Source organism: Dreissena polymorpha, chromosome 9, assembly GCF_020536995.1.
Source record: "Dreissena polymorpha isolate Duluth1 chromosome 9, UMN_Dpol_1.0, whole genome shotgun sequence".
NCBI lineage: Eukaryota > Metazoa > Mollusca > Bivalvia > Myida > Dreissenidae > Dreissena > Dreissena polymorpha.
This window is the reverse complement of record NC_068363.1, coordinates 98,313,820-98,329,159: the sequence shown is the minus strand read 5'-3', so window position 1 is coordinate 98,329,159 and position 15,340 is coordinate 98,313,820. Positions and strand designations below refer to the sequence as shown.

Here is a 15,340-nt window from a genome sequence, read left to right as displayed (position 1 = left end):
ATACATCTGGTAAATTAACAATGTACAAAGTTGACCATACAAGGAAAAAGCATGCCCTGTCATTTTCACAGCCCCCCCCCCCCCCAGACATTTGTTTATTCAGGCTTAATCATAATAATATCATCATCACCATCATTAGCATCAATGGCAACACAAAGTGTGAGGCATTTGGATATGCAGTTATAAAGTAAAGGCTCAGACTAAAACAAGACGAAAACTGACCTTCAATTGCAAACTGTATCAAGAGACAACTCACCTCCGAGATCTTTTGCCACACTATCCTCTGCAGCAGGCACTGTCACAGGTGGAAACTCCAGCAGTTTGGAGATACTGGACTCAGACTCGGTGCTTACAGAGATGTCTTCACTGGTGTCAATGCCTAGATTGTTTACTACAGCCGAGCGTTGGGAGGCAGGGCTCTTAAAGAGTCCAGCCCAGGATTTGGGCTTTGGAGGCTCCACCACTGGCTGTGTGCTTTCAGCTTTCTTGCTATCATTATTTTTATTGAAGTCTGTTGCTTGTTCATTTTCAGTAACTTTGCATGCATGAACTTCTGGCAAGTCATTTGAAGGTTCAACTTCAGTTGTATTGAAACTAGTTGTTGGTTGGTATGAAACGTTTGCATATGTTGATTCAGCGTTTGTTAGACTAGATGTTTCATGGACCATAGTGTTCTTAATAGACACATTCACTGCACTGTTTGTAGCACCTCCATTCACATGTGTAGACTTATCCACAGAGAGTTCATTGTTTACATTTGATTCTGAATCACCATAACTAACTCTGTTACTAGTCCGTTCATGATCTTGGTTTTGGTATGTCTCAGCTCTAGGAGGAATGTACACTGAATTTGTAGGAATTGCATTTTGTTCTACAACTACTTCCATTAAAGCATGATCACTGTTTTGCCTATCACTATCATGGACAGGCATGTGGCCATAGTTAGCACCCACATTCCCCACAGGTGTGCTAGTACCAGTGTAGTGAGAAGGGGTGAAGGTTGCATACAGTACATTGGTTGGGGCACTACCAGGCATGCCCACATGGCCCATGTGGAGAGGGGGGTGTAAGGGCATGGGAGGATAATGTATTGGGTGAAGACCAGGTGGGGGCATAGAAAAGGTTTGTTGGACCACCATTGGCTGAGCTATGGTATTATGGTTCATTCCACTATGGCCATGTGTATCCGGTTGGTTGTAGTAATTTGGTGGTCTTTTCTTTTTGTTCCTTCTTTCGTATGTTTTTAAACTAGCTTGCAGCTTTGACTTGCCTTCATTTTCACTGTTCACATCTGCAGCATTGTTCTCGGAATAATCCCCACCCTGTCTATCACTATAATCTCCTGTGTAGTGGTGGCTATGGTGGCCATAGTGTTGCGGGTATGTTGTATACTCGTCAGGCTCAGAATAGCCAAACTGAATTGTTTGAGACACATCTTCATTATATTCTGAATACTGGTAACTAGCACCGTAAGCACCAAACCCTATGTTTTCTTCAGGTGAATATTTGTTGGAATGTACAGAAACTGCAACATAAAAATATTAAATATTTTTCCTGGATACAATTAAAATTCACACTAAAAACAAACAAAACAGGCCATTAACAAGGTACAGAGCAGAATTGAAAAGTTGTGGACTTTGACAATAAATTGCGACCTTGACCTTTTCATGATCAGCATGGCAGTAGTACAGGACACATGCACAGGTTACGGAGAGAGTAATAGAGCAAAATAATATTAGACTCTTCCAAAACGTGAACCCATCAAAATGACTAAGTATATTAGTATTTACAAAATCATTTATGGTTAAATACACTTGGACTTTAACACTGCTTACTAACTGAGTGTTACTAAGCCATAAAAGTGTGCATGCTAGTTACTAACCTCCCATAGCACCTTTCACTTCATCATCCCAAGGAAACTGCAAATAAAGAAAATATGTGAGTCAGCAAAAATTAAGTCAGTTTTATTCTTCAAGTGCACAATGCAGGTTTTTTAAATGTGTGTGAGCAGAAAACAAATCATTTAAATTTATTTATGTCAAACATTTTAATAAAAAGATTTTCCACAAAATTTAGATAAGTGAAATGTTATTGTTCTTTATAGCTGTTCTTATCAATGGAATAAGCCATATAATGTTTCTGGATAATTTGATTTATTTCTTGGAAATCAATATTGGATATTAATATATTATTATTGACTTCAAACTCTGTATTTACTGTTTTAAAGAGTTATTGTGTTGCACTTTTACTTAATATTTTAACATAATAAACAGAATGCATTTTCTTACTTTCTTCACAAATATTGTCAACACTTCTTCATTTTATCACTATCGCGCAAATGGGAGATAAAATAAATCACCTACAAAACTGGCATTTTTAATATTAACATGTTTAGTCTGGTATTAAAAATATACCAAGTGTCTATGTTTACCATTTTAGAAATGGGTGCAGAGTCCCTTTAGACTGGGGAAAAATGTGTCATTTCAACTAAAATTAGGAAACATGTGTTCTTGTTATTTTGCTAACAAATACTTCAAAACTGAGAATGAAAGCATTTTCAATATTGTATTTTCTTAGGCTGAACATATAGAGCAGGATGGGAGATGAAATAAATGTTGTCATTCATAAAAAAATGTTTTTTTAAACCTTTAATTAAGAATGTTTAGATCCCTTTTGAGGGTATTTACTTGTTTTATTTATTGGGAATGGTACCTTACAACGGACCTGACTTTGTCCACCAGTAAACACTTATACCTCTACTTTAGCCGAGTCCAGTCTTTCCTGTCCACGTAAAATCCCCACTATTTTGGCATGTTCTTCAGGATCTAACTCGAACAAGTCATCAAACTGACCAAAGGTTACTTCCTGAAATTGATTTGTGTTAATGTTGATATATGTACCAATAATGATCAAAATATCAATAAATTATACTGTTGATATATGTACCAATAATGATCAAAATATAAATAAATAGAGCTTTGTCACAAATATGACTAATACCCCAACACTGCATAATCAAGGGAAGATAACTCCAAAATATTTGGATCACTGGAGATGATAGGTGTCTTGATAGTTTTTCATAATGAAAACTGAAACTCAGGAACGTTTTATGCAGACTGACCAAGAGCACAAACCGACTTGACTTGAAAGATTGGTTGTCATCACCCCCCCAATACTCTGGTTTCCCCCATGGTAAGGTATACTTTCTTTCTTTCTACTTTGGCAGCCTTCTTTTCAATAAATCAATCTCAATAGATAATACTCTTTCATAAGGTGCCTTAGTGATACAATTTCATTACCTGTTTCAAGTGTGCATTACAGTTTTCAGGACATGCAAAACGAAATACAGTACAAAAACTTCCATCACACTGCAATAAGCCTTAAAATTGAAATTTTATTTCAAAGCGGTGAAACACAATGCCCCTTATTAAGCCGCTTTGAAATAAAATTTCAATTATCATTTGGCAAGTTTAGAAATTATCTCCCTTTTAAAGCTCATTACTTCCCTTGGATTGTATTTTTTTACTTTTGACTTATAGGATGATCTTGACATTGACCTTTCACCACCCAAAATGTGCAGCTCCATGAGATACACACGCATGCCAAATAACAAGTTGCTATCTGCAATATTGCAGAAGTTATGGCCAATGTTTTCGGACTGACAGACGGACAGACAGTTCAAATGCTATATGCCACCCTACCGGGGGTATAAAAATATGTCTCACATATGTCTATTAAATTAAGTTCATTCAACCTAATACAGCGTAACAAACACGATACCTGTCACTATTGACATCAACTTGGGTGTCTTTTGCATAGAAATTCTCAAAACAAAAACTTGATAAAAACTCCTTGTCAAACAGTGAACTGAAGTTTTGAATTTACAGAGGTTCTGAATAGCAACCCCAGCTAATTTTTCATCAACCTCTGTTTTAAAAGACAATTGCATATTTGAAAAGAGCTTTTAAAGAGCTTTTCAGAACAGTTTTTCTTTTTAAAATATCTTAAGAAATAAAAAAGTTATGATAATTTGAATATTGCTAAAATGCGAGCAAATTCTGAATTTTCTTGCTATATAAAGTGAACAAAGAAGCGCGACATTCGCGGCACCGGAAATTTAAGTTCATACATTTTTATTTAGTAAAATTGCCATAACTTTTTTATTTTTAGAGATATCTTCATGAAATTTGGAACATTTGTAGATCAATGTATACTCTGTTTATTAAAGTATTATAAACATTTTTAGTTATTAATACACACAAGGTAATGAAGAACACATTTAGGTAGTATATACATAATTTTATTAGAAATTTAAGTTCATACATTTTTACTTAGTAAAATTGCCATAACTTTTTTATTTTTAGAGATATCTTCATGAAATTTGGAACATTTGTAGATCAATGTATACTCTGTTTATTAAAGTATTATAAACATTTTTAGTTATTAATACACACAAGGTAATGAAGAACACATTTAGGTAGTATATACATAATTTTATTAGATATATTACCTTTTTTTACCGAAAGGCATCAGGCTAAAATATCTACAATGAACACATTTATTTATTCAAAAAACAATATTGGAATAACTTAAAATGGATATTTACATTTTAAAGCAAATTTAACTTATTTATGATACAGCAAATTTAACTTATTTATGATACATTGAAAATAATTATCAGTCTAAACTTTCAAATCAAATTTTCACAGGTGTTTGGGGGGGACGGAATGTCTTTTCAACATCTGGGGAAGAATATATACACACAGTCTAAAACTTTTTAATCCTTGAAATAAATTAATGAATATTTCTTATAGATGTTGTCTATTGTTTGTGCCTCTTTAACGTTCCATAACCGTCCAGAATTTAAACAGTCGGGCACGAATCCAACAGAAATGAGGAATTTTTTCTGAACGGTCTGGATGTCTTCTCGTAGAGGCCATTTGTACTGGCCAAGTGTTCTAGTGGGAGTCATGAATGTGACCACAAAGTGTTCTTTGTCTTTAACATCGACAACCATACCAGGATACCAAGCATCCTGGTATGCAATAGCCACATATTCATTGCAATTGACACATTTGTCTGTCGGTATCATTTCTAACAATTTGGCTTCATCTTCCGCTTCTGAATAACCATCCTCCTGTTCGTCTAAGCAAACACTTTTGTCTCTATCACAATGTAGATTTCCTTCCGCCTTTCTTTTTTTGCTGTCTTTTTTTTGTTTGTTTAGAATTCGTTCTTCATTTATTTCAGATAGAACCTTGCGATCTTGTTGTTGATGTTTTTTTCTCATTGTTTTCCCACCAAGACGTGCGGATTTTAATAACTTCGTTTTATCACTTTCAGGTATTTCCTCTATCCATTTCATCATTGGCGTTCGGCTTTGTTTTAAGAGCTGGACAGATGTATGGTGGTGAAGACTTGCTCCGGGTCGTTTCCGCTGACTGCTGTCTAGATGACCAAAGTGGTGCTCGCATGTCAAGTTTGTCAACAGAGCGAAGCTTGTTCGATCCAATTGCTTTTCTTCGGGTTCTTGCCCAAATTTACCACCATCAAGAAAGTCTGACAACTGCTTCTCCACAGTTCTTTTCATAGCTTTGGATGTCATTTTCACCATTTCATGAAACAGTTCTCTGTATTTACTTTCCTCGCTAATTCTTTCAAGCTTTTGTTTCAGTAGGTCATGATAAGGGACTTTTAAAGCATCTTTTTCGCGGAGGGGGACATCTTGAAGTAAATTGGCGGGATTAACTTCTAGTTCCTTCAGGTAGCTGTGAATAATTTGTACATCTTTGTACAATTGTACATACGGTACTTTATTGTTCACCATAAGATTCCAGTAAGGACCGGTCAGCTTTAAATAGTACAACCCTAGGCACTGTACCTCTGTCATAATCAGATCAGATTGTAAATCAGCTAAAACAGACTGAAGGAGAAGATTGTTTGACTTTACACTTTGGAGGACCTTTATGAAATCTTCCCGGTGAAGATACACTTCCGCAGCTGTCTGAAACAACGCATTAAATCGGTTGTCTTTGTAGTTTCCGATAACGGATTTTATTCCGTTTTCAGCGCAATATGCTTCCCATGCGTCCCGAACACCATGATGATCACCTGACGGTCCAAAAACTTCTGATGTGGTGCGTAGAGTACGTTCCAAAACGGTGCCCTTTTTGCTCCAGTACTTGAAGACAGGCAAAGAGTCGCGACCGAGAGGGCCATGTTCTTCCAGCAGTTTGTTTTCGTGTTCCTTTAAGTCTGATGCACATATGTAATTGTGGAACCCAAGTAACACGTGCGCCATACAGTGAAAATGCAGGACTTGTTCGTGGTTATTTGTGTGCTTCAACACTTCTGAACGCCACTCATCCAGCAGAGCATCAGCCTTTTTCTCATTTGCAGCGCGATCACTCATTGTGTACGATAGTTTCTCAAGAGAGTCCTTGATGTATTCTTCCGAATCAGCACTTGTAATGTTGGAATTCAGAGTCGCAAGTTCACTTAGATGATCTTTAGTCACATTGTTAATTGTAACTGCTGTCTCGTGTGACACTCGGTTAAAACCCAAACTTATTCTTTCACCGGTGGCTAACGACACTGACGTATCCAAGAGTTTTTGCTTTCTGCGTGTTGTTCCATCTCTGTGAAGCCCCCAATTTTCAGTTTTGGACAATTTCTGCGAAATGTAGGACTTGGCCAGATAATGGCCCTCGTCAACGATGTTTTGTGTTGTAGTGCTTGAAGGCAAGTCCTTTCTATCAATAGTCTCGTTAAATAAATGTTTTGAGATGGTTCTTATGACTGGCGACATTTTTTCTACTGCAACTTCCAATCCACACAGTTCCATGATACATAAACGCACTTCATTTGTGTAACTCCCGTCACTATTTCTCAGTTTCAGTTTTTCCGACTTAAGGTTCTCGATGCTTTCTTTCAATTCAAACACTTCATTTTCACGCTCGGCCAATATAGAATGATTTTTTTCACAGTTGTTGCAGTGTTTCTCGGAACTCTGTTCTTTTTCTTTCAAATTATCCCTTATCGTTCTAAGTTCACTTCGTATGTACGAGTTGTATTTCTGGGCAGAGCGCTTCTTTGTTTTTTCAGAGTTTACTTCATCCTTCAACGTTTTTACTTCTTCTTTCAACAAGTTGAGTTTGTCATTTAATTGCATGATTTCATTTGCAAAAGCTGTGTTTTCTTCTCTACATATGTTCAAGTCTGATGTAGCTTTTGTTAGTGCTATTTCATGTTTTCTAGTAAGACGTTGGCTGTCTCGAAGCAAGTGTAGATTTTTCTTTGCTGTGTCATCGCGTTTATTCACGTTACGAACCGAATAATGCCCAATTCTGTTTTCAAGGGCGTTGAGCGTTATTTTCTGTTCTTCAATTTGGTTCTGGAGTTTCTTGCTGTGCTTCTCGAATTTCTCGACTTCATAATTTAATAAATTCTGTGATTTGTTCAAATTGTCGCTTACACTTATACTTTCAAATCGTGATCTAGTATTTTCAAAGTTTATGACACTTTTCGAAGCAGTTTGTGGGACAGGGGCTTTAAATTCTGCATTCAGCAAGTCTTTTACATTCTTTACACCAGGCACTTTTTTTTTATTGACAAGTTTTTTTTTCTGATCACATGTCCTTGACACTTTTGCTTTTACATATTAGGCTGTTGATGCTTTGAATTCAGGGTTAAGCTGACATAGTACATTGAACAAAACAGTTGAGTTTTCTCCATTTTTTTCTAGAAATGTATTAATTTCAAGAATTAGTCCATTCTTCAGCCCATTTATAGGTTTCAATGTTTCTGGCTTTTTCAAATGAGAGGTTGTTATACCATTTTCCTGACAGAATGGTCCTAGGTGGTCTGCCATGGTCTGACAATATTTACTGAAAAAAAAAAGAGAAAGAAAAGTCAGACCTCATTTTATATACATGTAAATATTTTTTATAAATCGTGTAAATAGGCAACTTTTTAAGTGCAATAACATTCTCACGGGCCAGTGTTGATATGCACAAATTGGACAATTTCTACTACGACGGGGCAAATTTATCGATTTAATTATATCAATTATTGTTTAAATACTTTATAAAACTTATTTTCATACATATAATTTACGGATAAAAACACCTTTGAGGGCATTTCATAACAATAACACAGGGTTGGTTTTCCTCCACTTCGATCGCACGAGCAGATGCCCGTACTGACATCGAAATTACATATTTGCACTGAAATAAATGATTAATCGAGTCAAAATCAAGGTTTCTAGAACTCACCATTGTATTTAGAATAAAATTGAACCAAATAAAGATGTTTTCTGTCGGTAACAAGCTCACAATCGTCGATATAAAAATTTGTTTACGATGCGTAATCTGTCAATCAAGATGGCGGTCAGAGGTGAAAAGCGAGGTCGCCGGATGACCCGAAAATTTGAATAAATTACTACGTTCGGCGTAAAATGCCGGAGGGTTCCTATTGTTTCCGACAAAAGATTTTTTTATCAAAATAAACGTCAGAACATTCCCTACAATATGATATATGATGCATAGTTCGGAAATCAGAACTTTTTGTAAAAAATCGGCAAGACTTTAGGGGACTATATCTTCGGTTCGGATGAACATAAAAATTTGCATCAAAGTCACGAATGGAGGTCGTGAACTTTTCTAAATGGATTCGTCCATCTCATTAATATTCATAAAGTTTAAGTCACCCGCGAATAGGAACAAAGAGTACATGTGCCACGCGCCGAGTGCATGAAAGTTGATAATCACGCGCAACAGCGAAAAACCATAATATTTATTGTTTATTAACAGATAAAACTGGGTTATAGTGGGTAAAATACAAAAGTAAAACATGCATTTTGTAGAGAATTTTATTAGCTTTAAAATGAGACCAATTATAAAAATATTCATCTACAAATGTAAATTTAATCCCCAAAATGCCACAGGCGGTGTAGACTTTTCACAGTTGTCCAGATAAAATGTGGGATGATCGGAGATTAGCTGGGGTTGCTATTCTGAAGATAGTCGTTGTATCATGATTGGTTGATAAGACAGGCAGTCAAATCCAAACTAGGCATATTTTTACAGGACAATAGGTCCTGTTAAATGGGAAAAAAACAGGACCTTCTCTTTTTTAACAATACCTACAGGCTACAGAATATAAAAGTAAAATAACTTTTCATTGCTGGGATCAAGGTGTCTATGATATAAGAACATTTGCCAACACAAAAGTAGCCGATACTTGTTTACCTAAGCTACGTTTAGAGCACATCTCAGATAGGAGTCTGGTCAATACGGCCTAATACGACGACAGCCTCGATAAATGAAAACCTGCTTTTTTGCACGCATGGACATTGACAGCTAAGATAATAACGGTTCAAATGACAATGATCATTATTATACATTACTTTTGCTATTACAACTACACAAATTGATACCTGTATCATTTAATCATCAGATTTATGATTATCTTGTTAAGGGACTAGGCCGTCATGGATTTGGACCGTCCTGACCGGCATTTGTAAGATGCACAAAAATGGACCAATCAGGTGCCCTCGGAAAATTCTGTCAGCAGAAAGAGCATTGGCACTGAAAGGCATGACTGTATAAAGACCCTATCAGTATTTTTGCAACTCAGAAAACTTTCAGAGCCGTAAACAAACCTTTACAAACCAACGAATTCGTTCTCTTTTTTTACGGACAATCGGTCCTGTAAATTTGACCGACAGGCCAGACCTTACACAATTTTACAGAACATGCCCGTCAGTCCGGCCATGTTTGGCTGAGACTGGACAGGCGATCAAGCTTGCAGAGGATTCCAGAATCAGTGTATAATTTTCTTATACTCAGTGTGGTCAATTGATAAAACTTACACATTGCATGAATTGTTGATGTGCTTGCAACTTGGATTAAAATCATTATTTTGCCAGCACAACATACAATGTAAGTTGTTTGAATGTGTGCATTATGAACATATTTATGATATTTTGCTTGTTTATATATGGCAGAAAAAAGGGTTATTAGGCTCTTATTTCTGATCAAAATGGAATCCATGCAGCAACATTCCATTTAAAAACATCAGTTGCAACTCCCAGCGACCCAGAGGGTTGATAGCTGGGAGTTTATTGCAACTAGGAGAGAAACAAACTCTTTAAGGTAGATTGCCTTGAAAGGCAACAATCTCTAGTACTTTTTTAACCCAACAAAAGAGAAAAGTGGCTCAGAAGCAAGAACATGTTATAATTATCTAATGAAATTTGGTAATACAGGAGAGGTCTGAAGGAAAGAAAATTCTGGAAACTGATTTGGACAAGATGCACTCAACATAGTGATAAACATCTTCAAACAGACAGTAAAGAATATATTTTTCATACAAAAATTATAAATTGCTGAACATACGCAAAGTTAAAATTGTCGAAACAAGTAACTAGAAGTTTGTCAAGGATATATTCACGGACACCAAAATCCCAAACATGACCCAGTCGTGACAGCCGGTGCCTTATTGATTTGACCATAAGACAAAGCAGCAACGAAAATATACACGTGACAAAAGTAATTTAAAATCGTGATAAGGTGTGCTCCCAGTTACCTCCGTAATATTTGACATTTTAATGATTTATTCACTATCAAATGGGTAATCGTGGTGTCATCGCCATGATTTGTAAGTACTCGTGCGCTTCCGGAAGAAAAATATGGATGTAACCTAAATGAAAAATATTATTGCAAAGCAAGGGCTGTGTAACACTAATTAAAATACTACAGACAAGCAGGACTTACTTAAATGTATCAGTTCTGCCGATGTGGACACAACGCCAATGCACAGTCAAGTATAAGTGAGATCTTCATGTCTATGTGGGAAAAGGCGGCTTGTTGTTTACCTTCATTAAATTATTATTATCGTTTGCTTCATCTTATGATTTTAATGTGGATTTTTTTACTATGAATATTCCATAACCACAATATTCAGTTACATGTTGACACTGGTTGCTCAAAGAAAAACGCACTTATAACTAAGTTATTGAAAGGAGCAGGATGATTTAAAGTATTTATTTGATAAAATCATCGAATTATTTTTGTCTTATTTTTCGAAGAAGAACTTAATTCATTTCCGTAAAACGTTTGTTTGGTGTACGCAGTATGTGAATCGATACGTTAAGGGCGAAGGTCGCACCGGGAGAGGGATTAATCCAACTGTGGATTTCTCAGCGCAGTCCTGAAACCGTTGACGGTGTTTGAGTTTTTAGATTGCTCAGTTTCACACGAGAAAGTTTTAAAACACTTAGAATAATTAGTCACTTGGTCGTATAGCATTTTTGAAGCTTGGTAGTCATAAAATAATTAAGGTTTAACGCTACGTTTATTTCTAGCTTGTGTTAATACGTCATGACAAAGTAAGGCTGGAACCTTCCCCTCGACTACTTTGTACATGAACGTGAGTCGGTGTATCTTTCTTCGGTCATTTAGACTTTGTTCCAGTTAATTAAGCATGGACGTGACACAGCCTTCATCCCGTGAGCGGTAATCCCTTGTGATAAAACTAGCCGCTTGTCTCTGGATGCTCTCGATTTTGTCAATATGCCTGGCTAGATGAGGATTCCTTACTACGGAGCTTTACTCAAGTGTTGATCGGACTAGAGCGATGTATGTTGTTTTTCTGCACGTGATCGTACAGTATTTCAGGTTTCTTCGTATGAATGCTAGGGTACAATAAGCTTTTAAACTATTTTGTTGTTGGTCCCAATTTAGATTGGCAGATATGGTAACGCCTAGGTATGGATTTTCTTCTTCTTGGAGGATGTGTCAGGGTTGCCACCAACCTGATGAAATAAAATTCCCTGACTTTTCACTGACTTTTCACTGATTAAATCTTGGTTTTCACTGACTAATTTTGCAACATACTCGGCCTCCTCCCCATACAGCCGACCAAATCCACCCATTTAATGTTTATTTTATTCTTTAACAGAAAATATTTAACAAATAACAAAGCAGTACTACTTGTACACTAAACTATGCATGACGCAAGGATTTTTAGTAAATACCACAAAACCAAAGATAAAAAAGTTATGCATGTACAACCACCACATAATATGATTATGTCTCAAAATCTATGAACAAATCATACATACATAAGACTAGGTAGATACATGTGATGTTAGTTATGGCAATACAGTAGTAGCACAACACCTATAACACAAAACACTGTCCATATACAATATCCATTACATACTATAATCATACTTTAACATCTAGACACAAGCATAGGTGAATACATATGAGTATGGGTAATAGGAAATGTTAATAGAAATAAATGTATTTATAAATGATTATTTCAACTAGCCATGGCCTTTGGCAAACATTATTGTGCAACAACTATTTCTCAAACATTTTACATTTTCAACTTCTTCTCCAGGCTTTCCACATTATCATTTCTTCTTCCATTTCTTTTCTTTTCCCATGGGACTTTTCCCTCAGAGCATTTGATTTGACAAGAAGAGACAATTTATTTTTCTGTTCTGCTTCCTTTGCCAGCTCATCTGCCTCTGACACTAGCTTTTCAGACATTTTTCTGAAGTCCTCTTCTTAGCATCATCCAGCTGTCTAGCAGTTTCCTCCTTCTCCTTGTCTTTCTCATTTTTCTTCTCTTCTTTCTTGCTTTCCTCCAAGTGAGTCTTATATCTCAGGCTTGCATGCTTGCAACTGTCCAACAAAGCCTTGTTTACACACTCGAAGATGGGCTTGTTCTCTGACTTCACACCATCATAGGCTCTTCTGTATGAAATTAAAGTATCTTCTAGCATGTTGTCCTTTGCAATATTCTTGTTGTCGGAGAAGCCCATTTCCACTGAGGACTGGCCATGAGAAAGGATTAGCATATCCTTAACAACCCCAAATACTATGCTATACTCTGGATCTTTGCCAATGTGTCCAAAGATGAGTTCATCAAGACCTACATCTTTGTCTGCATTATATGAACTGTACTCTGCTTTCTTCATGTCCTGTATGTCTGACAGCCACTTCTTAAATTGTAGGAGAGCACCATCACATGTTTTGGCATCTCTTACTCTACATTAAAGGAGCTTTTGTAGAAGCTTCTTAAAGTTCTCTTTGGCAACATCAGGCTTGCCTGCCATCATCACTGGGTTTAGAGACACAAGGTACCTCACTACAGGATACTTTAATGGGCTCCTCTCCATCAATTTCATTGCCAGTTTCTGTAGCAACACTATGCACTCCTTCTTGAAGGTTAGAACTTGCAGGTCACTTACTGTCTTTTCTTTTTCTGCTTTCTTCAGAAGGTTTTTTTGTGGCAAAGCCCATATCCACAAGCTTGGCATGCACTACATTTTCTGCTGCCATCACATCAATGTTTATTAACTTGGTCTTAGTGGTAGCCTTTTCCAAGAAAGCTGGCTTAATGAATTTGTCAAGTTTTGCCTTCAGAAGGGAGAACAATTCTTCAGCAAGAAATGGCAGCATTGGTTTGTCTGTCTGGAACTTTTTCAGAAATGGCTGTAATATCTCAGCAACTGATATAAAGAACTGCAACTTTGGGATTGTAAGAGGGTCCTTAGCATACGGGATCAGTTTTTAGAAGGAGCTTATGCTTGGGATCTTGCTTTTTGGGTCACTTGTGATCTTGGTGACATATTTCACAACACTGTTCCATATTTCAATGGCTCGTTCTGCTACAGGGATGTCTTCTAGCCAGCAGGTTGAGCAAAACTTCAAAGGATATTTCTGAGAGTCTGTGCTTGTTTTATAGTCCTCCCGTCTTGCTGGTGAATTCTCAAACACATACCACATCAACCTCAATAAACTGTAAAGCTCCCATCCTGTAGCTGATGTTCTATACTTGAAAGCTCCATGCACTACATGGAGGCCACACGAACCAAGATTGAACAGTGTTGGCATTTCGGGGTCCTCAAGCTCTCTGTCCCTTACAATCTCATCATAAAATTTCCAGTTTGTTGCAGGTCCATCCATGGATATCTGCAGCAGATCAGAATACCTGAGAGCCTGAATCCCATTCTTTAAATTGGTAACAAGGTCTGATGAACACGTATGTCCCAGAAACTGTGACCCATAGTACCTGGTCTGTACTCTGTTCTTATTACAGTCCCACAATCCCACAAGCATGTCCATTTGCTCTTTTTGAAGAGCCTTACTCAAGGATTCATCGAATGAGATCACACACTAAGTTTCAGGTATCTTCAGCCGGTTAATCAAGATTTCATGATAGTATGGAGCTATCCCATGGCTGATGAGATATTAGCATTTTGTTTTCCCCCACTGAAACTGCTGGGCAATTTCACTATCTGGAAACATTGCAACAATAATTTGTTGTTTCCCTCAGAACTTTTTGTCGAATAGTTTTCTGTTAGTGATTTCATTGCCCATAATATTTCTGCTCTTAAAGAGTCCTCCTTCAGTGTCCATATAGACAGACTGGGCTTTGTGTATGTTGCTTGCTGATCTTGGCCAGTCCTTTGTTCAAAATGTGACATAAGTGGGTCTGGGATATAAGTGGGTCTGGGATATATATTTCCTCCTGTGTCAGTTCTGAAGGGCCTAGTTCTTGACAATCCACAACCACTTGACTGCTGGTAGGCTGGTCTGCCTTAACAAAGTTAGACATAATATTTTTCTCAGTTTTTAACTTTGATACCTGAGCAATCTTGTCTTTGTGTTTTTTGCCTTTGGCATGACTCCTTAGAGCTTGTTTTCCCATGTTTCCTAGCGTAAAGGAACCACCACCACATATAAGACAGTGTGCTTTGTTTTCATTCTTAGAGTTTTTGCCAACCCATGATGAAAACTCAGGGTCTTTGAGCCAACAATCATTAAATAATGTCTGTTTACTCATGCTGGTAATATGTCTATCTATGTGTATATTATATTAAATCTGAAATTAGAAGAGAAAATCAATTTGTGATCTGTGATATGTGGTAGGTTAATACATAAAAATCATGCAGTAGGAGCAGAAGCAGGTCTTCTTGATAACTGAAATAAATAAGCAAAGTTAGTAAGCTCTTTCATTCTTTCATCCCTAATGATCCTGCAAAGCATAAAATATAGAATTAATCAGCTCTGGGGCAAGGGTTGCAAAGCCTTTCAGCCTTCAAGGATACAAACAATTGTTCAAAGATAAAAAAATAGATAAATTTACATTTTTGAACATGCTTTACACATGTTAATGTTTTATGTACATACAAATAGTCAAAACATTTCAATGAAAAAATATACCGTTGAATCTACTAAAACAAATGATACCTGAAGACTGCCATAGCCACTAAATAACTTATGCATCAACCCAAAATTTTATTTTTCCCTGACTTTTCACT

The 15,340-nt window shown here is 36.7% G+C and overlaps 2 protein-coding genes across 3 annotated transcripts in view; both read right to left on the bottom strand.

Moving 5' to 3' along the window:
* The window catches only part of LOC127846358 (ubiquitin carboxyl-terminal hydrolase 10-like), a 35,008-nt gene extending 24,316 nt beyond the window's left edge, over positions 1–10,692 (bottom strand). Inside the window, exons 1-4 of one of the 2 annotated variants that reach the window (XM_052377545.1) lie at positions 10,588–10,692; positions 2,755–2,865; positions 1,883–1,919; positions 257–1,525 (exon numbers count right to left, since the gene is read on the bottom strand). In XM_052377545.1, coding sequence (XP_052233505.1) covers positions 257–1,525; positions 1,883–1,919; positions 2,755–2,865; positions 10,588–10,605 — 1,435 coding nt within the window. In that variant the 5' untranslated portion in view covers positions 10,606–10,692. Of the gene's footprint in view, positions 1–256; positions 1,526–1,882; positions 1,920–2,754; positions 2,866–10,587 lie in introns of those variants that run through there. The other variant, XM_052377546.1, reaches the window with a different exon arrangement.
* Positions 4,501–8,382, bottom strand: LOC127846359 (uncharacterized). The gene is made up of 2 exons (XM_052377547.1): positions 8,274–8,382; positions 4,501–7,886 (listed from the first exon to the last, which is right to left on the bottom strand). Exon 2 carries the CDS (start codon positions 7,169–7,171, stop codon positions 4,778–4,780), a length of 2,394 nt encoding a protein of 797 aa, XP_052233507.1. The 5' UTR covers positions 7,172–7,886; positions 8,274–8,382; the 3' UTR covers positions 4,501–4,777.
* Positions 10,693–15,340: the final 4,648 nt, after the last annotated feature.

Excerpts from the sequence above, each read along its gene's own strand:
- LOC127846359 (XM_052377547.1), bottom strand. The coding sequence starts at position 7,171 with ATGCAATTAAATGACAAACTCAACTTGTTGAAAGAAGAAGTAAAAACG.